Source organism: Microcebus murinus, chromosome 12, assembly GCF_040939455.1.
Source record: "Microcebus murinus isolate Inina chromosome 12, M.murinus_Inina_mat1.0, whole genome shotgun sequence".
In the NCBI taxonomy this organism is placed as follows: Eukaryota; Metazoa; Chordata; class Mammalia; order Primates; family Cheirogaleidae; genus Microcebus; species Microcebus murinus.
The window spans coordinates 42485667-42506344 of NC_134115.1; the positions used below are offsets into that span (position 1 = coordinate 42485667).

Sequence of the window (20678 nt, forward strand, 5' to 3'; positions counted from 1 at the left end):
TTCCAAGGTTTTAGTTTGGGATCAGAAGTATCAGTATAAAACTCATGGTTTTAAATATATAACAGAAAAATACAGATACTTGTACATGCATGGGTTGGTATACATGTTTGTTTCCTGCCTATCTTGGCTGAGAGGCCTGGAAGCAGTAATTCCAGTAACAATGAGAACACCTAGCCCCCAGATCCTGGTCTCTATAAACACTCCTCTCCAATAAAGGAACTAACTAGTCCTGCTAGAAGTGGTCAATACCAGGACTGAGACAAGAAAAATATAGGATGAGCTTTTAGCATCTTGCAGTACCAGAAAGTAAGGAAATGCTTTAAAGAGAGAGAGAGAGAGAGAGAGAGAGAGAGAGAGAGAGAGAGAGAGAAGCTTGTTGAAAGAATAGGAACCAACCTGGAGGAACTTCTAATGACCAAAGCTAGAATAATTTGAGTAACAAAATGATAGTGTTAGACTTTAACCCATTGAATAAAATAAATATGGGTTCACACTAATAGAAATGATCAAATAAGTAAATGGGAGAAAAGAGACAAGTCTTCCTCATAATAGAATTCCAGTGAATAAATATAAAAGAAGGGAAAGAGAATCACAATTAGGTATAGACTGCATATACCATAGTAATATTAATAAATATTATGTATAAAAATCTGAAATTCTTGGGTGAAGTTTGTAAAAAAAACAAGATTTGCATAGTCTCAAAGTATCTCTCCTGAAAATGTTTATCAAATTCATAGAAAAGAAAGTATCTTTCTAGTGCTGGAATCTGGCAGACAGGAACTTAACCAAGGTAAACATCACCAGTAATATGACATGTTAGCATCATGAACCTCTTGATTTGATATACTGAGAAGGACATCATTCTTGTGGTATTCTCGTCAAAAAAGCTAAGTTTATTCCAATCATTAGGAAACAGCAGCCAAACCCAAACTGGAAGACGTTCTACAAAATAACTGATTAGAAATCTTTGGACATGTGATGGTCATGAAAGATAAGGAGACCATGAGGGACTGTAACAGACTTGAGGAGACTAAGGAAATATAACCAATGCCATGTGGGATCCTGGGTAGGAATCTGGAATAGAAAATAAGAGGCATTAAATTAAAAATTATGTGAAATTTGAAAAAGGTCTATTGCTAGTAATATTATATAAGTATTAATTTCCTGTTCTTGATGATCTTTCTGTAGTCATGTCAGTTTTTAAATTAGGGGAAACTGAATAAGAGATATGAGGGAAGTCTTTGTACTGTTTTTGCCACTTTAAGTCTAAAATTAGTTCAAAATAAAAAGTTAAAGATTAAAGATGTTTTTGAAGCCCCAGTAAAAATGTTGAACTTTGATTTTTTTCTTATATTTACAATAGGATTAGAAAGAAGTTCTTGGAACATCGGGAAGAAACCATTACAATAGATCGTGTCTGCAGACAAGAAACATTTGCTTATGAGATGGTAAGAGTCTCATCTTTTCACTGTTTTCTCATGAAACAGTAAACTGTCATTAAATATTAGTAATGACTGTATGATAATTTTATATTGGATATGCTTATTTGGAAACAAAGTGGAGAAACTCCATTGGGACTGGGAACTTAGTGAGAGAAAAAGGACCCACAGAACTCAAGTGACTGCATATTTAACTCTTTCATATCTCTGCCTTTTTTTTTTTTTTTTTTTTTTTTGCTTTTAGTTTGGTCCTGCTCTCAGAATTAGGCTAAATTTATGTCTTATCATTGCCCTATTTCTGGTTTCTTGTTTTGCTCCTGATTTTAGTTTAACCACATTCTTAATCCTAATCCATTATCCTTGTGTAAAGTCCTAAGAAAAATTCAAGATGATGAGTATTGAGGAATTAGGAGCTAGTAGACATGATGGGTTCAGAACCTACTATATACCAGGCACTGTTCTGGGCACTTAATAATGCATAGGCATCTATCATCTCTCCCACTGATTTTGTTTTTATTGTGGTAAAATTTACATAACATAAAATTTACCATTTTAAATATTTTTAAGTGTTTAAGTTGCTTTTAAGTACATTCACAATGCTGTGTAACTACTATTTCCAGAACTTTTTTTTTTTTTTTTTTTTGAGACAGAGTCTCACTTTGTTGCCCAGGCTAGAGTGAGTGCCGTGGCGTCAGCCTGGCTCACAGCAACCTCAATCTCCGGGGCTCAGCGATCCTACTGCCTCAGCCTCCCGAGTAGCTGGGACTACAGGCATGCGCCACCATGCCCGGCTAATTTTTTGTATATATATTTTTAGTTGGTCAATTAATTTATTTCTATTTTTGGTAGAGATGGGGTCTCGCTCAGGCTGGTTTCGAACTCCTGACCTTGAGCAATCCGCCCGCCTCGGCCTCCCAAAGTGCTAGGATTACAGGCATGAGCCACCGCGCCCGGCTCCAGAACTTTTTAATCTTCCCAAACAGAAATTCTCTATCCATTAAACAATAACTCACCAATATCCCCTCCTGCTATCTCTGGTAACCTTTATTCTACTTTCTGTCTCTATGAATTTACCTATTTTAGATACCTCATATTAGTGGAATCACACAATATTTGTCCTTTTGTGAATGGCTTATTTTATTTAGCGTAATGTTTTAAAGGTTCATCCATTTTCCTGGACTGTCCTTTCCCTGTTGAATGTTCTTAGCAGTTTCATCCAACGTCAATTTGATCATATAAGTTCTTCTATTCTATTCCATTGGTCTATATATCCTTGTCCTAGAACCGCACTGTTTTGGCTACTGTGGCTTTGTAGTAAATTTTAAAATCAGGAAATGTGAGTCTTCCAACTTTGTTATTCTTTTTCAAGATTGTTTGGCTGTCAAAATACCATGTGAATTTTAGGATAGGTTTTTCTATTTCTGGGAAAAACACCATTGGGATTTTGACAGGGATTGCATTGAAACTGTAGATTACTTTGGGGGGTATTAACATCTTAATGATATTAAGTCTTCTAATCCATGAACAAGAGATGTCGTTCCAATTTTTTTCAGCAATATTTTCCCCAAGCCCCCACAGCTGTAGTTCTGTGTTCACGGTTCTCAAATGAGAACTGTGTTCTCATTTTTTTATTTCTTTAAATGTTATTTTATTTTTTTAAATTTAGAGACAGGGTCTAAATATGTTGCCTAGGCTGGTCTTGAACTCCTGAACTCAAGTGATACTCCCACTTTGGCCTCCCCAGTAGCTGGGACTATAGGCACTCACCACTATGCCCAGCTTGTTTTGAGACAGAGTCTCACTCTGTTGCCCAGGCTAGAGTGCCATGGCATCAGCCCTAGTTCACAGCAACCTCAAACTACTGGGCTCAAGCAATCCCTCTGCCTCAGCCTTCTGAGGAGCTGGGACTACAGGCATGTTCCACCATGCCCAGCTAATTTGTTTCTACATGTTTTTAGTTGTCCAGCTAATTTCTTTCTATTTTTAGTAGAGATGAGGTCCTGTTCTTGCTCAGGCTGGTCTCAAACTCCTAAGCTCAAACAATCCTCCTGCCTTGGCCTCTCAGAATGCTAGGATTACAGGTGTGAGCCACTGCACCAGCCTGTTTTGTAGTTTTTAAGTGTACAAGCCTTTCACCTCCTTGGTTAAATTTATCCCTAAGTATTTGATTATTTTTGATGTGCTATAAATGGAATTGTTTTAATTTCTTTTTCAGAATGTTCATTGCTAGTGTGTAGAAATACAATTCATTTTTGTGTGTTGATTTTGTATTCTGCATCTTTGCTTAATTTGTTTATTAGCTAGAACTGGTGTGTGTGTGTGTTTGGATTCTTTAGGATTTTGATCAAATAAGAGCATGTCATCTGCAAACAAAGATAGCTTAATTTTTCCTTCTCTCTCTCTTTTCTCCCTCCTTTACTCCCATTTTTCCTTCTCTGTCTAAAACATTAATAGTATAGAAATTCTCTATGCTGTGTTGTGTAAGAGTGGCAAAAGTGCACATCCTTATCGTGTTGGTGATATTAGGGGAAAAGTTTTCAGTCTTCTCTCATTGATTATGTTAGCTGTGTGGCTTTTTCATATATGTCCTTTTCATGTTGAGGAAGTTCCCTTCTGTTCCTAGTTTATTTAGTGTTTTTATCACAAAGGGATGTTAGACTTTGTTAAATGCTTTTCTGCATCAGTTGAGATGTGTTCTGGTTTTTTACCATCATTCTATTAACGTAGTGTATTGCATGCATTGATTAATTTGCTATTTCTTTTTTTAAAGAGACAGTATCTTGTTCTGTTGCCCAGGCATGTACAGTGGCATGATCATGGCTCACTACAACCTCGAATTCCTGGGCTCAAATGATCCTCCTGCCTCTGCCTCCCAAGTAGCCTGAGTAGCTGGGACTACAAGCGCATGCCACCATGCCTGGCTCATTTTGTTTGTTTGTTTGTTTTTAGAGACAAGAGCTCACTATGTTACCCAGGCTGGACTCAGACTCCTGGCCTCAAATGATCCTCGTGATTTGCCCTCCCAAAGTGCTGGGATTACAGCCAGCATGCGCAGTCTGATTTGCTAATGCTAAATTACCCTTGCATTCCAAGGATAAATTCCACTTGGTTGTGGTTTATAATCCTTTTAATATGGTGCTGAATTTGGTTTGCTAGTATTTTGTTGAAGATTACTGCATTCCTGTTCATCAGGGATATTGGCCCTTAGTTTTTTTTTCTTGTGGTGTCTTTGGCTGTGGTACCAGGATAATGCTGGCCTCATAGAATGAGTTAGGAAGTGTTCACTCCTTTTAAGATTTTTTTTTTTTTTTTTTTTGAGACAAAGTCTCACTTTGTCACCCAGGCTAGAGTGAGTGCCGTGGCGTCAGCATAGCTCACAGCAACCTCAAACTCCTGGGCTCAAGCAATTCTACTGCCTCAGCCTCCTGAGTAGCTGGGACTACAGGCATGCGCCACCATGCCCGGCTAATTTTTTTCTATATATATATTAGTTGGCCAATTAATTTCTTTCTATTTATAGTAGAGACGGGGTCTCACTCTTGCTCAGGCTGGTTTTGAACTCCTGACCTTGAGCAATCCGCCTGCCTCTGCCTCCCAGAGTGCTAGGATTATAGGCGTGAGCCACTATGCCTGCCTCCTTTTAAGATTTTTTGGAAGAGTTTGAAACACATTGGTGTTAATTCTTCTTAAAGTATTTGGTAGAATTCACCAGTGAAGTCATCTATCTAATCCTGAGCTTTTCTTTGTTGGTAGGTTTTTTATTACTAATTTAATCTCCTTACTTGTTATAGGTCTATTTAGGTTTTTAAATTTCTTCTTGAGTCAGCTTTGATAGTTTGTATGTTTGCAGGAATTTGTCCTTTTTATCTAGGTTATCCAGTTTGTTGGCATACTTTTCTCTTGTAATTCTTTTATTTCTATAAAATCAGTAGTAATGACTCCACTTTTATTCCTGATTTTTTTTTTTGGTAATTGAACCTTTTTTTTCTTAAATGCATTGAGTCTTTCTTTCTTTTTTTTTTTTTTTTTTGAGACAGAGTCTCGGTTTTGTTGCCCAGGCTAGAGTGAGTGTTGTGGCGTCAGCCTAGCTCACAGCAACCTCAAACTCCTGGTCTCAAGCAATCCTGCTGCCTCAGCCTCCCCAGTAGCTGGGAGTACAGGCAAGCGCCACCATGCCCAGCTAATTTTTTCTACATATTTTTAGTTGGCCAATTTATTTCTTTCTATTTTTAGTAGAGACAGGGTCTCACTCTTGCTCAGGCTGGTTTCGAACTCCTGACCTTGAGCAATCCGCCCGCCTCAGCCTCCCAGAGTGCTAGGATTATAGGCGTGAGCCACCGCGCCCGGCCTCTTTTTTCTTAAATGAAGCAAAAGTTTGTCAAATTTGATGATGTTTTCAAAGAATCAACTTTTGATTGATTTATTTGTATTGTTTTTCTATTCTGTTTCATTTATCTCCACTCTAATCTTTATTTCATTTTTTTATGCTAACTTTAGGTTTATTCTTCTGTTTAGTTCCTTGATGTGTACAGTTAAATTATTGATTGAGGTTGTTCTTTTTTAGTGTAGGTATTTACAGCTATAAATTTCCTTCTTATTGTTGCTTTTGCTACATCTCCTAAATTTCATATTTTGTGTTTTCCTTTTCATTTGTCTCAAAATATTTTCTAATTTCACTTGTGTTTTTTCCTGCAACCCATTGGTTGTTTTAAAAGTATGTTTGATTTCCACTTATTTGTGAACTTTCCAATTTTTCTTCTGTTACTGACTTTTAGTATCATTCACTTATGAGAAAAGATACTTTTTATGATTTTGGTTTTTGAAAATCTAAGATTTTGGTGGTCTGTCCTGGAGGGATTGTCCATATGCACTTAAGAAGAATCTATATTCAACTATTGTTGGATAGAGAGTTCTATATATGTCTTTTAGGTCTGATTGTTTCTGTTGTTCAGGTCTTCTGTTTCCTTGTTAATCTTCTGTCTGGTTATTCCACCCTTTATTGAAAGTGGGATATTAAAATCTCCAACTATTATTGTAGAACTGTAGAAACACAAGGGATTTAGAGCCAAACAGATCTGTATTTGCATTCTAAATCTGGTGTACAAAAGTAACTAGAACTGCCAGTGTTATACCTAAATTAGTTGATATTCCTATTTGATCATCAATTGCTGAGCACTTAGGGCCAAACATCTTATTAGATGCTTTATGTACACATTCCCAGCAATAGTTTTGTAAAATAAATACTTTCTGGTATTTTTTTTTCTTTCTTATAAAAGATGAAACCAAAGCTTAGAGATGTTTTAACAATTTTCCTGAAGTAGAATTAGGCATCAAACCCAGGGTTGTCTGACTCAACCCGTGGCATCACGATAGCCATTATACCATACTGTCTCTTGCCTGAGTTACAGTGTCTGATATCAAGGTCTCTTTCTCATTCTTCAGGAGTCACATGCCATAGGAAAAAAGCCTGGAAATCCAGCAGACATGATTGAAGAAGGGGAACTTATCCTATCTGTGAATATCTTGTATCCTGTTATATTTCATAAGGTCAGGAGTAAAACCTTTTGGATTCCATGGATAATCTGAGTAACTTTTGTCAGAGGGTTTAGTGATTTGAAGAGTCACATTCCTATGCTTGCATTCAAACTAAATGCAAGCATATACTGCCTATCTGACAAGTTATTTTTAGAGCTGGCAGTTCATATTCTTGGATTCTTTTAATAGGGAATATGGTCAAATTTCAAACACTCTCGATCAATAGGATTACAGTTATGATTTTGGAATGTGTACCTAATTTCTGCACTAGAAACAGCTGAAAATATATATAAATCCACAATAATTTGAATTCTTGAGGGGTTTTTTTGCAGAACAGTTGGCTAGTGGAGGAGTGCAGAGTAACCTTGGTTCACAAATTCAGAATGCTTGGGAAGTTACTGAACTCAGGACAGCTTTTCTTTGATGAAAATATGGAAAGTTAACAAGTCAGGGGTATCCAGGTATTTCTCAGAAGTCTTTCCTAGCCCAGAGTGGATATATTCTTGATTCCCTAAATAGATATTTCATAAACTCAGATGTGGTTTAATTGAAATATTACTATACATAAATCACACTTATGAATAAATAGGTGTTTATGAAGCATCTGGAATATAGTTGCACTAATTACCTTGCTTAATTAAGATCTCAAATTACTAGTAAGCAAAAAAAAAATATGAATCTTTGGGTTTATCACCTGAGGTTAGGGTATAAATTGCCTGACTGCAATGAGGTAACTTTTAGGAAATTTTAAAAGACCGTTCTGCTAGATGAAGTTTTATTCCAAAGGTTCTCAATACTAATGTCACTTTGGTAGCATATTGATTATAAATTTTAGCTTAAACTAGGAAAGTTCTGTTGCCAAGTATCTCAGTTGTATCAGTGGGATTTTAATTTATGCAGGTGACCCAGTGATGACAGAAAGAGGCCAGTGCTGTTGAAAGAAAATGTTTATTACATTTCTTGAGAGGAGGGGGCATGTCACACAGGAACAGAGAAAAGCACTATTCTTAGCCAGGAGGCTGAATGGAGAGAAGGGGAATGCGTAGACCCCAGTTTTTATTGGGGTTTCTGTGGGAAAAGTAAGGCAGGGAAGAGTAAACAATTTAGGATTGGGTAGTTTGAATAATTCCAGCAGGCTTTGGGGCATAGGGGCCATCCTTTTATCTGGTGTCCTGGTCTGGATTGATTAGGTCGATGGGGTAGCTGGGGAAATATTGGCTTGGTGTGTGAGAGTTAGATAAAGAATGTGGTTTCAGAGTATGGGCTTTGGATCACAGGGGAGATATAAGTAATTCTGATGTTAGTTTGGCCCTATAATTAATGGATGTGAAATAGACAAATACAGACTCTAAGAAAACACAGAACCAAGTTATGGGGACAATCTAAATGTAAGAAAACCAGTAACTTAATTTAGATCTGGTTGTGACAAGATTTGTGGTTTTATTGGTTTGTCTCTAAGTAGAGATTTATTTACTGTTTGACTTTCAGCACAAAGAACACAAACCATACCAGACAATGCTGGTATTGGGCAGTCAAAAGCTCACAGAACTGAGGGATTCAATTCGCTGTGTCAGTGACCTCCAGATTGGTGGAGAATTCAGCAACACTCCTGACCAAGCTCCTGAGCACATCAGCAAAGTAAGATGATTTTCCTCCCATAAAACAAAAGGAAACAATAAGCTAAGGAAATAATGATTACTCTAGCAGGCTCATAAACCTCCCAGTAAATACTTTTTTTCCCATGCGACTCCATTAAGCTACTATACTCTTTGCTTCCCTTATCATTAGAACTTTTCCAAAGAGGAGGCTATACTCTGTTTTGATCTCATCTTTCATTTATTTCTAAATCATTCTATAGATACTTTCCCTTCTAGGGTAATAGTGACCACCTAATAGTGTCTAAATAGTTGGTCATATTTCCAATTTCATACAACTTGACCTTGCTGTAGCATTTGTCTTTGTTCTCTTGCTCTTATTTCAAACTCTGTGGGAGTTTCAATCTGTCATAATTGCCCACAGTAAAAGGTTAGAGTCCACTGAGAGCCTTGGTGGTTAGCACCTATTCTTCATCTTTCACTCCCTGTAGAAGGACATATCAGTGTAAAGACCAATCCCCAACAAGGAGATAGCATATGAAGTTGGTCCCTGCTGGAATTTCCCAGTGTGGTGCTCTTAAAAGGACAGAGAAACCCTGTGTACCCACTGGATAAGGATGGAAAGGAACAAAGTGGTAGACTGGCTACCCACAAAGTTTACCCAAGGGACTGTTTACCTAACAAAGCAGAAGGGCCTTCATTACTCTGAATTTCATCACAGAGCAAGATTGAACTAATTATGTTACCTGGTACTACTCTGGCAAAGAACCCCAGATTTATTGACTCATTTCAGGAGAAAGACAGCCTTTCCTGTAGATAAGAAGATATTTGGAACTAGGGTGGAGATAGAGTTTGGATAATAACCAACACGATCTGCTTTTTCTTGCTGGTTCTTATTTCACAAGCTACACAAATGTTGGTATAGATTAGGTTTCATCTTTGTTTTTTTTTTTCTTTAGGCTGACATATAAGGGCTTCAAAATGATTCCCAAGTTAACTTTCCATACTACTCACCCTCTTTACAACTTATGCTTTGGCTACAGTGGGTTTGTGTATCTTCCTCAAGCATGCTTTACTTTTTCATGCCTCTGAGTGTTTGAACATGGTAGGATGCCCTTTCCCTTCCTCCATCCACCTGGTGCATTCATACTCAGATTTTTAAACCCTGTTCAAAACTTGCCATTACATAAAATTTTTCCAGTCCTTTCTTTGCCACCCTGGTGCCTTTGCATTTGTCCATTACAGTGCATATTACAACATGCTGATTCTATTGGATGGGGGTCTGTCTGCCCCCCAGGCTGTATTCTAGTCTTTTTGGTGACTAGCATGGAGACCAGCATCATGGGTAATATGTAGATTAAACTTGAGTATTTTTTGAGTTATGTTGAAAATGGTTGTAAGATATTTAGTTTTCAGAGTTGCCATCTCAGTGCTTTTGGAGATAAACATTAGGACAAAGAGAAAAAGTACAATTTCAAAACTATATGTAGGCCAGGAAATATGAGATTTATCTTTTCTTTACAGGAGAAACAGCAATCTTCTGCAAAGTTTCTTAACCTTACCAAAAAAACCATAAGGTGTAACTATAAATTAATGAGATCAATCTGATAAGAAAAATTTGAATTTACCCTCTTCATTCCAACCATGTCATTGCTCAAGGCAGTTTTGGCTGAGTTTGAGGGGTTACGTCTTACCTTTAGGAAACACTGGAGAATATTTTAACAAGGCGTGGTCAGTTTATTGTGTTTGTACATTGATGCTGATGCCTTTAGAAGTTTTCTAAGCAGGGGCTAAATGACTCATAGTCCTATTTTAAAATATTTACATATCAACTGTTATACTATTTCTCCCTCTTCCATCCACTGAAATAATCTCTGATTATTGAGCACTTACCATGTGCCAAATGTATGCTATTTTTGGCATGAATTATCACCATTTTACAGGTAAGAAAAAGAATGATTTCAGAGCACTGTCATGAGTTGCCCAAGTTTAGTAAGCAGTGATGGGGGCTCTGTGTAGATCCGTGTCATTTCACCTTCAATGCCCGTGTTCTTTCTTTTCTGTATTGCTGTTAAATTTAGCTTTAAATGTCTGTCTTTACCATTTTGTTTACATGGTGAACAGGCACTAAGTGAAAACTTAGTGATGCTGCTATTAAAATACAGCAGCAAACTTCTAGTATATGGACTTTGTAGAATTTTTGTTCAGAGATCTGTTTTGTTTGCTTCCTTGTTCTCCAGCTATATTTTGGAAACGTGAACACATAAGTTAGATTTTGCTGATGCTGACAATTTTCTGGACCTTGGAAATATTTTTCTTTCATTGATTGGCATTTGTATTTTGTTTTCAAACAAACAAGAGACTTATATAAAGAACCTTTAATATATCTACCGTCTACCTTCAGTATTTCTCAGCATTTTGCCAGAATTATTTCATCTGTTCATGTCATGTCATTGTCACAGCAAACAAAATTGAAAATAAGTCCCTGAGTTTTGATGCTTCTATTGATAGGGATATATATATTTGGCATGTATTCCACTGGCAATCATGGAACAAATTAGAGAGTTGCACCTCTTATAGCTAAGGAAATGAGAATCTTTATTCCAGCCACTAAGCAAGCAGGACTTGAATAAAATGCTTTCTTTGGTTAACTTTTTATGTGATAGGACTAGAGAGTTGGGCCAGCGTATTTAACTCTCTTTTAAAACCTTATGTCTAAAATGTAATATATTTTGCTAACATTTGTTTTTTTAACTGTAAAAGAATGAATTGTTTTTAAAATAAATGTAGAAAATCAATGTCAGTGTTTTTTTTTTTTTAATGGTGCCTAATGTTTTAATGTCTGATCTATTGACCATTTGTACATTGATCAGATTAGTTGGTCTTTTTTGTCAATAATCTCTTAAGGGGTCTTTCTTTTTTTAATTAATTAATTAATTTTTATAGTAGAGATGAGGTCTCACTATGTTGCCCAGGCTCGTCTCCAACTCCTGGCCTCGAGTGATCCTCCCACCTCCCAAAGTGCTGGGATTATAGGTATGAGCCTCTTAAGGGTCTTTCTTAGAGGAATGCTAAGAACATACATTACACATGTATTATTATGTTACTTATATACTGTTACTTATTATAAAACATTCATAAAGGAGAAATGGTAACATAAATTTAAGTTGTGAAGATTTCCTTACCCAAGCTTCTCAAAGCACTTCTCTCCTAGTACCATTTCCCTCACAGAGGATCCTAGGAATATTTCTGAAGTTCTAATATAGGTTATTTGAATATTTGCAAGAGACTAAATGAGTAATAAATGCCTAAAATTGTATATAAATAATGAGTTTGTTCAAATGACTACTAGTTATCAGTAGTTACTTTGTAAAATGGACAGTGTAAGACTAGACTCAAGTTATATTCAATTACTAACAGAAGTAACTTCTTACACCAGTTTTTCCATATTGGTTGGTGATCCCCCCCCAACCCCATGCCCCTTTGAACTTTGTCAGTTCAGCTAGCCAAGATACTTACAAAATAAAGAAACTAGTGATTATCTTTGCTTACTGTTAAAAATAAAAATTCACTGATAATTGAGATTACTCACATCTTCCATCTTAACCATTTATATACTGAAATAAGGAAAGTAACCTTTCCTTATTAAGTAAATAACTTAATGGATTACTTATGATTTAGATAGAAAACATTTTTGTTATTTTATTGTCTACCTTGTAATCAATAATTAATAGCAAAAGGCATTAATCACTTAACAGGCTTAATCACTTATGATGAAGTTCTTTAGAAGTGTTTCATAATAAACAAAATTTTATATACATTAAACTTTGTTTCCAAAATAAGGCAATAGTTTTTCTTTCAGAACCTTAATTTTGGACCTTAGCTTACCTCTTTGAAGGTTTAGAAGTACATAAAGTGGCAGATTTTCTGTTTGGTATTAAGTACATTGTATCTTTGTATCTCCACAACAAACTGTGGGGAAAGTAAAGATTTTACTCTTATTTTACATGAGGGTATAGAGAGAGTACCCTCTGTCAGTGAGATTTAGTGACTAGTCCAAGGAGAAATAGCATACCAATCTTGGCAAGAGTATCTGACACCAGTGTAACATGATCTGTAAATGGAGGGATGAAAACAAATAGAAGAAAAATATGAAAGAAAAATAGAAGTGTCCAAGAAGTAGGAGAGAAAGTATAATATGAGGGTAAAATTATTCTATTAATAGTACCCGACACATATCTTCTATAGGTCATAAATTGCTTTTGATCTTCAGCATAGCAGATACTATAGTCTCATTTTACAGGTGAGGAAACTGAGGTCTAAGGAGAGACACATACCAAGAGTCACAGAGCTATTAAGTGGTAGGTTAAGACAAGGAACTGAGGTCTTCTGAGCCTCTGACAGAGGTCTATTTCTAAGCATATGGTAAAGGGCAATTCTAACAATGGTTCTCAACTCTGCTTGCATATTTTTCCTAGAGAGCTTTGGAAAAATACAGGTATCTGGGCCACATCCTCAAAGATTCTCATTTAATGAATCTGAGGTGAGACTTGGTCTTGGGTGTTTTTGTGATTCTGTTTTGAAATCAGGATTAAGAGCCACCCTTTTGGTAAGAAACCTGAGGGCATAGACCAGTTGTGCTACTACTGTGGTACTTGAGGCAAGATTGCCTGAGTAAAAATAGAAATTCACATTCTGGCTGGGTGTGGTGGCTCAGGCCTGTAATTCTAGCACTCTGGGAGGCTGAGAAAAATGCCAGAAAAATATAACTTGATGATCATTGTTATTACAGGGAAAACATCAAAGATAAGACTTTGTTTAGTTTTTAGTTCTAGTATCCAAAATAACTATCACTGTTGTGTCTGCATATAAAAATAATATTAAAGTTTATCTGATTTCTAATTAGGTTCCTTTTATGAATCTTAGAAGAATATACCAATTTAAATCAAATCTAGTGACTAAAACAGCAATAAGGATAAAATTGAAAATAGCAGCAGGGAACATGTCTTTCCACCTTCATCTCTGGTAACTAAAATAATGCTTGTGACATAGTAGGTTCCCATTAAATTTTAAACAAATTTAATATGCTGAGCATATTCTATGAAGTTTCATAAAGTATTGTAATGTGTTAGTGTGATTTTATGATATATAAATTTTGAATTAATACTTTTTATAATTGTTAATTGTAGGCTTTCTCTCAATAACATCTGTTTTCTTGTAGGACCTATATAAATCAGCCTTCTTTTATTTTGAAGGAACATTTTACAATGATAAAAGATACCCGGAATGTAGAGATTTGAGCAGGTATAGTTTCGCTTATGTGGGTTATAGCTATCAATATTTATCATACTAGAAATTGAAATTAAGGAATATTTGAAATATTAATTTAAATAATCTCATTACATGTTAACGTTTTGGTGAAAATGTTTTCCAGAACAAAAGTGAGAAATTGTTATACATTTTGCTGAAGTGAAAAACATCGTGTAGCCTCAAAAAAACTGGTCACTTATGAGAGCATAAGAATTAAGAAAAGGGAGATAACATCTTAGTATTATTGTGAAGGTAATTTTGACCTTAGGGACCACATTTTGAGAATTGCTTCTCTAATAGATGAAAAATTCAATGTCCTGATCCCAACATGTATCAAACAGCATGGTCTCATCTCAAGATGGCAATTGTCCAGTTAATTGGGTGAGCTAGGTTGTGTGAATTTCAGCAGTCACAAACCCTTTTCTGTAGTTTTTAAGTTTTTGTGGAGCCATGTCGTATCCTTGCCTCTTTGCTTTTTTCCTCCCACAGAACTATCGTTGAGTGGTCAGAGTCCCATGATAGAGGCTATGGCAAGTTTCAGACTGCTAGAATGGAAGATTTCACCTTCAATGACTTGTATATTAAACTAGGCTTTCCTTACTTATACTGTCACCAGGGAGACTGTGAACATGTTGTCGTCATTACTGACATAAGGTAGGTGCCAGCACTCAGTGTTTTGTTGCTTGTTTCCTTATTATTACACAGTATAAAAGCACAGGTATTTAAAGGAAAAAAAAAGGAGTAAAAGTAATCATCATTGCAAGTTGGCTTGGGAACAGCAAAAATAAGTGTCTGCTTTCCATGCAGTTACCAACTTTGCATCCATTTGCATCCTCTATTGTTCATCTGTTGGAACATCTTTAAGAAATACTTTACTATTTACTAGAGGGTTAAAATCTGTAAATACTTTTAAAAGTATCTTCATTTTTATATAAAACAGCTGTTATTCAGGTAATAGTCATCAATGGTATTTATAATATAGGTTCTTTACTTTGCACATTTGCAACTTTTCTAGGTTTCTTGTCTTTTTGCCAAAATTTGAAGGAGATAACAAAGAACTAGGGAAAGAGAAAAGTAATTCTAATATTTGACAAATGTGAAGTCTTAATGCTTTGATAAAGATTTGAATTGGGAAGGAGCTAATAGTCTAAAATGGGATTTGGGGATTATAAATTTTGTATAGGTGATATCTCTAGTCCATAAATAAAGATATTCATTTCCTCCTCATTTAGGAAATCTCAGTTATTTAAGAAGTACCAATATATAAGAATAAACCTTGCTCTGTTGCTGGTTTAATTCCTCTGAGACTATTTTTTCTGTGGAGCAACGACATACCATGTTTTACCAGTAATTAGGAACCAGTAAATACTTGTATAATAAATTGTTAATTAATAGTAATAGGAACTGATACTTTCAGAAGGTCTCTGTTTCTACTTTTTGGTTTTAGTGAACAGTCTCCAAAATTTTATATCCCATGCACTCCTTCTCAGAAAGCTACCAGAGGAAGTAGAAGCCCTTCACACAAAGAGTAAACCATGAACAAAAAAGACATGGGATGCCACACAGAATAAATAGACATAAAAGGTATTCTGAGGATGATAGGAAGTGAAATCCTAGTATGACAGCTTCATACCAGACCTAGAGTACAGGGACTAGAGCCCAGGAGTACAGAGAATTCAGGAAGGATGTCTGGGACGAAAAATAGAATTGATAGACCTCTTGCTGGTGTTTAACTCAAATGGACAGTATGTTCATCATTCTGTCAGTAAATAGGGAACCGAATTAGTAACAGGTACATTGAAAATGTAGCAAATGCAAACAGGAGAGAATTAGTAGCTAGAAAACAAAATATTATACAATAAGAGGAAAGGGTTGTCAGTTCTATAGGTTACGCGGAAGTAGGTAGTATTAATGCATCATAATTTAAACATTAAATATCCATTTAACCAAAATTATAATAGTTCTATAAAGGGAAGTTGGGGAGCAAAATTGTAAAAAGTTAAGTGGAAAAGAGTTGCCCCTAGGGAAGAATGGTGAGGCAAGAGCAAGGAAATCTCATAAACCTTGGATTTATAGGACTTTTAAAATTACATGCAGTACATTTATGTCTTTGATAATGTTATTAAAATTTTGGCTGGTCCAAAGGCAGTGAGTTGTCTCAATTGATAGTTCATAGTCAGTTGTAGATCAAACTCCTTGTTCTACTTTTCCTCACCTTTTCACTACTGCACTTGATTAGTCTAAAAAAAAGTCTTAAAATTTTTTTTAATTTTATATAAGCCTGCTTTTCTATTCAAATGAGGGGAAATGTGCCTGCCTCACAGTAAACATAAGGTAGGAGACAATCTACTCTTCTCTGAAGGTCTTACTTTCCTTGTATTTCTTGTAATATAGGGGCATATTGTTATAAAAAGTGTCATTCTAAGGCTGAACGATAAGAACTGGCCTTTAAACTCAAGGAAATTTCTTGATGCAATGGTCAACAAAAGAAACAATGATCTGTTTCAGTGCTAAAGAGAAAAGCAATTTATAATAAGAGTTTGCAATGTGGAATTTTGCTGAGGAATTTTTTAAAAGGTAATTTAGACTACAAGTTATTTTCATCTTATAGGTAGATTTAATCATTCAGTATCATTCCACATGCACATCATTTTCTGATGGTGAAGTTTAGTATTTATCCTTTCTTACTAAAAGAAAAAAAATAAAATTTTAGAATTGTTAGGACCTTTACAATAATCTTGTGCAGTCCTTTCACTTTTCAGAAGAATCTAAGGTTCATCATTAAGGCTGTGGTCCCCAACCCCTGGGCCACAGACCAAGTCGCCTATTAGGAACCAGGCTGCACAGCAGGAGCTGAGCAGCAGATGAGGGAGTGAAGCTTCATCTGTATTTACAGCCGCTCCCAATCGCTGGCATCACCACCTGAGCTCTGCCTCCTGTCAGATCAGTTATTGTCTCCCATCACCCCCAGATGAGGCTGTCTAGTTGCAGGAAAACAAGCTCAGGGCTCCCACTGATTCTGCATTATGGCAAATTGTATAATTATTTCATTATATATTACAGTGTAATAACAGAAATAAAGTGCACAATAAAGGTAATGCACTTGAATCATCCTGAAACCATCCCTCACGCCCCTCCCTCCCACTCCGTTGTTGGAAAAATTGTCAATTTTTTTATATAATTAAAACTGGTCCCTGATGTCAAAAAGGTTGGGGACTGCCAGTTTAAGGGATTTACCCAAAGCCATGCAGCTGATTAGTGGCAAAAATTGACTTTGATCAAAGTTTCATAATTCTGACACCTAAAACTAAAATCTTACCAGTTCATATTATACCAGAAGCCAGATTTAGATTTTAATAAAGGGGATAATAAAAAACAAGAGCCACACTGTAACCAGTTAATCTAGGTAAAATATCACCAAGTAGCCCTGCTGACTATGTTCCATAAAAAGGTACTAAGCATTAAATAAACTAAGGATTCTCCGATGGAACATATTCAAGAAATGCTGCATACAATAGCTCCCTCTTAGAGTGTCACAGTGCACACTGCCATAAAAGGATTTAAGAACTCTCTCATAAGGAAACCTTGTTTTCAAAATGTTTTGGAGAAAGTATTTTATGGAACACAATTTGGCCAAATCTGATGTAACCAAGTAGTTTACCTAAATCTTTCATACTATGTTCCTAAATGTTGAGGTATAGATATATTCCTTTACAGATCATACATTTTCACTTTAACTTTAATCATTTATTTTCTTATGAACAAAAGGCTTGTGCATCATGATGACTGCTTGGATAGGACACTTTATCCCCTTCTTATCAAGAAGCACTGGCTGTGGACCAGAAAATGCTTTGTTTGTAAAATGTATACAGCTAGGTGAGTGATATCTTTTTTTTTTTTTTTCAATAATTAGGTACTTTTGATATTTCAGTTTTCTGTTTTTGATCTAAGGACTTTTGTACTTAGAGTTATAAAGAATACGAGTTTAGTAGAGAAGTGCCACAAAATCAGTTTAACATGTTAAAACTAGGGTTTTTAAAATAGTAAGGCAATGTATTATCACGTATCCATATAAGTCAAAAAAGAAGGTTGAACTTCAGGGTTGATACAATACTCCTGTCTGTAGTTTACAAAAACAACTTCATTCCACAGCTTCTGAATGAAGAAAATATCATAGCACATCACATACAAGATCAAAATAAAGTTTTATAAAATTTTTCCTTCATGTGGTTCTGCATGTTTATATTATAAAGTGTTTCTTACTGTGGGTCAGAGTCAAAAATATTTGAAAACCACTCAGAGGAAAGGGAAGAATTGAATACAGGTTGAACATCCCAAATCTGAAAATCAGAAATCCAAAACATAAAACTTTTTGAGCCCTAACATGATGCTCAAAGAAAATTTTCATGTGAGCATTTGGGAGTTCAGGTGTTCAATGCGCTATTGGTAGGTATTTAAATAACACAAATATTCTGAAATTTGTAACACTCTGGTCCCAAGCATTTCAGATAAGGGATATTCAACCTCTTAAGTTTGCTTTGATTTCCCCACCACAATATACTTTTCTAACAGATCAGTAGGACAAGATAAATCAAGAGTTATCAGATCAAAATGAAAATAAGGGAATGTTAAAAGTACAGCCCATTGGATGCAGAATTCAAATACACTGGTAAATAGCATTTTCATCTTACTGTGACCAGTAACATCTCAGGCCAAAAACAATCTCAGTTGAATGATGTTGCCCATATTCCCACTTGCATACACTCGGTGTATTGTAATATTTTATCTAGAATTCTAGGTAAACAGTTGGAGTTTTCAAATTGACCAGTACTCATTTACCAGTTAAAAAGATAAATTACGCAAAAGTTTATCAGATCCGTAACATCTAATTATATTAATATTATGGTTTTTCAAGATGGTCTGTTAGAAGGACTGTGTTTTTAAGTTACCTAGAGGATAGATGTCATGGCAAATGTATGATGCTTTCCAGTACAGATTTATAGTCTTCTCTACTTACCTTACTTACCTTTAAGGAGAGGTCTTACAGAGAAGCAGCATTCTGCAGTGTTTCTTAGTGTTAGATGCCCTTTTGCCTTGTAGAGTACTGGTAGTGCTATGTCTGTATATACATAAATACACAAACACACAATTGTATAAAGGCTTGTGTTTTAATATTATAGTCTTAAAAGATAATACTGAGAATGTTACGTTTACATATTACTACATGCAAGTTATAACTTATAGCACGTTAAAGCATGAAAAACTTAATGATGTACATCTTTTTTAAAAACTGCAGATGGGTGACCAACAATGACAGTTTTGCACCGGAGGACCCATGTTTCTTTTGTGATGTTTGCTTCCGAATGCTCCACTATGATTCAGAAGGCAACAAATTGGGAGAATTCCTTGCTTATCCTTATGTTGATCCTGGAACCTTTAATTAAGAATGGCCACATATACACGTACAGAAAAGTGCACCCTTCTGAGATAACTGTTCTCTAGGATGTTTACCTCTAAGAAATGCTAATGAGGACAACGATCCACTTGGAACAATCAGCTAAAGCTACCAAAAAAAAGTTCAAATTGCAGATTTTTCTATAAAGTAACTTGACTGTATTTAAATATTTAGAAATATATTTAATTTAGTACTCTTCCAAAGTATGTTTTTCATTTAGCACTGCTTTTTTACCCATTTTAAGGGGTTATCTTATTGAGTTGTAGAAGTGCTGAATATAAATCCTTTGTCAGATACACACATTCTTTCTCCCAATCCATGGCTTGCCTATTCATTTTCTGTCCAGTGGGGGTTTTTTTTGTTTTTTTTTTTTTTAACTAATGATAGAATTAAATTAATGATACATCAAGTGGTGGAAGCATTTTTGAAAATTCTTTGAAGAATGTGAAAGCTACACCATCTACTATGAGACTTCCAAGGTAAAGATCCTTCAAATATCTGTGATAAAAATTAGGGAGAAGAGTCAAGAGTGAATTATTTAATAGATAATACAAGATTCAGAATAGCTATTGGGTAATTTAATCTTATAGTGGGCTCTTTTGTAATGTTTAGTTTTAATAGGAACTTGGCACATAAGACATTTTAATGAGATTAACTATATGAATAATGAAAATAAAGATCTTGAGTATATATTCATACCTTCACAGACATAACATTTAAACTGAAGCTTCAATTGTTGACAGAAACTTTCTATGAATCATAAATGCTATGAGTTTAAAATATGTCAACTTAATATGATTAAAAAACAGGTTTTAGGCCGGGCGCAGTGGCTCACGCCTGTAATCCTAAACACTCTGGGGAGGCCGAGGCGGGCGGATTGCTCGAGGTCAGGAGTTTGAAACCAGCCTGAGCAAGAGCGAGACCCCGTCTCTACTACAAATAGAAAATTAATTGGCCAACTAATATATATAGAAAAAATAAGCCGGGCATGGTGGTGCATGCCTGTAGTCCCAGCCTCTCAGGAGGCTTAGGCAGGAAGATCGCTTGAGCCCAGGAGTTTGAGGTTGCTGTGAGCTAGGCTGACGCCACAGCACTCACTCTAGCCTGGGCAACAAAAAGCGAGACTTTGTCTCAAAAAAATAAATAAATACATAAATAATAGGTTTTATATGACCATGGGACATGAAAAAAAAAACAAGATCCTACTGATTGCTAGCTCTGGCTCACTTATTCTTAGCTAATACTACTGAATATTCTATAAACAAAGAGAAAAAAAGTAAACACGAGTTTTTCTGGCCCAGCTCTTCCATTCTTCTGGTCCTCTGACTATAATAATCCTTTCAT

The 20678-nt window shown here is 35.6% G+C and overlaps 1 protein-coding gene across 3 annotated transcripts in view; it reads left to right on the plus strand.

Annotated features, from left to right (window-relative positions):
• Positions 1 to 20678, plus strand: part of SNAPC3 (small nuclear RNA activating complex polypeptide 3) — a 47951-nt gene that overhangs the window by 15464 nt on the left and 11809 nt on the right. For 2 of the 3 annotated variants that reach the window (XM_020289346.2, XM_076008754.1), the window contains exons 3-9: positions 1364 to 1448; positions 6882 to 6986; positions 8463 to 8612; positions 13791 to 13873; positions 14369 to 14533; positions 17648 to 17755; positions 19176 to 19813. In XM_020289346.2, the coding sequence (XP_020144935.1) occupies positions 1364 to 1448; positions 6882 to 6986; positions 8463 to 8612; positions 13791 to 13873; positions 14369 to 14533; positions 17648 to 17755; positions 19176 to 19323 (844 nt within the window). In that variant the 3' untranslated portion in view covers positions 19324 to 19813. Of the gene's footprint in view, positions 1 to 1363; positions 1449 to 6881; positions 6987 to 8462; positions 8613 to 13790; positions 13874 to 14368; positions 14534 to 16159; positions 16900 to 17647; positions 17756 to 19175; positions 19814 to 20678 lie in introns of those variants that run through there. The other variant, XM_012769674.2, reaches the window with a different exon arrangement.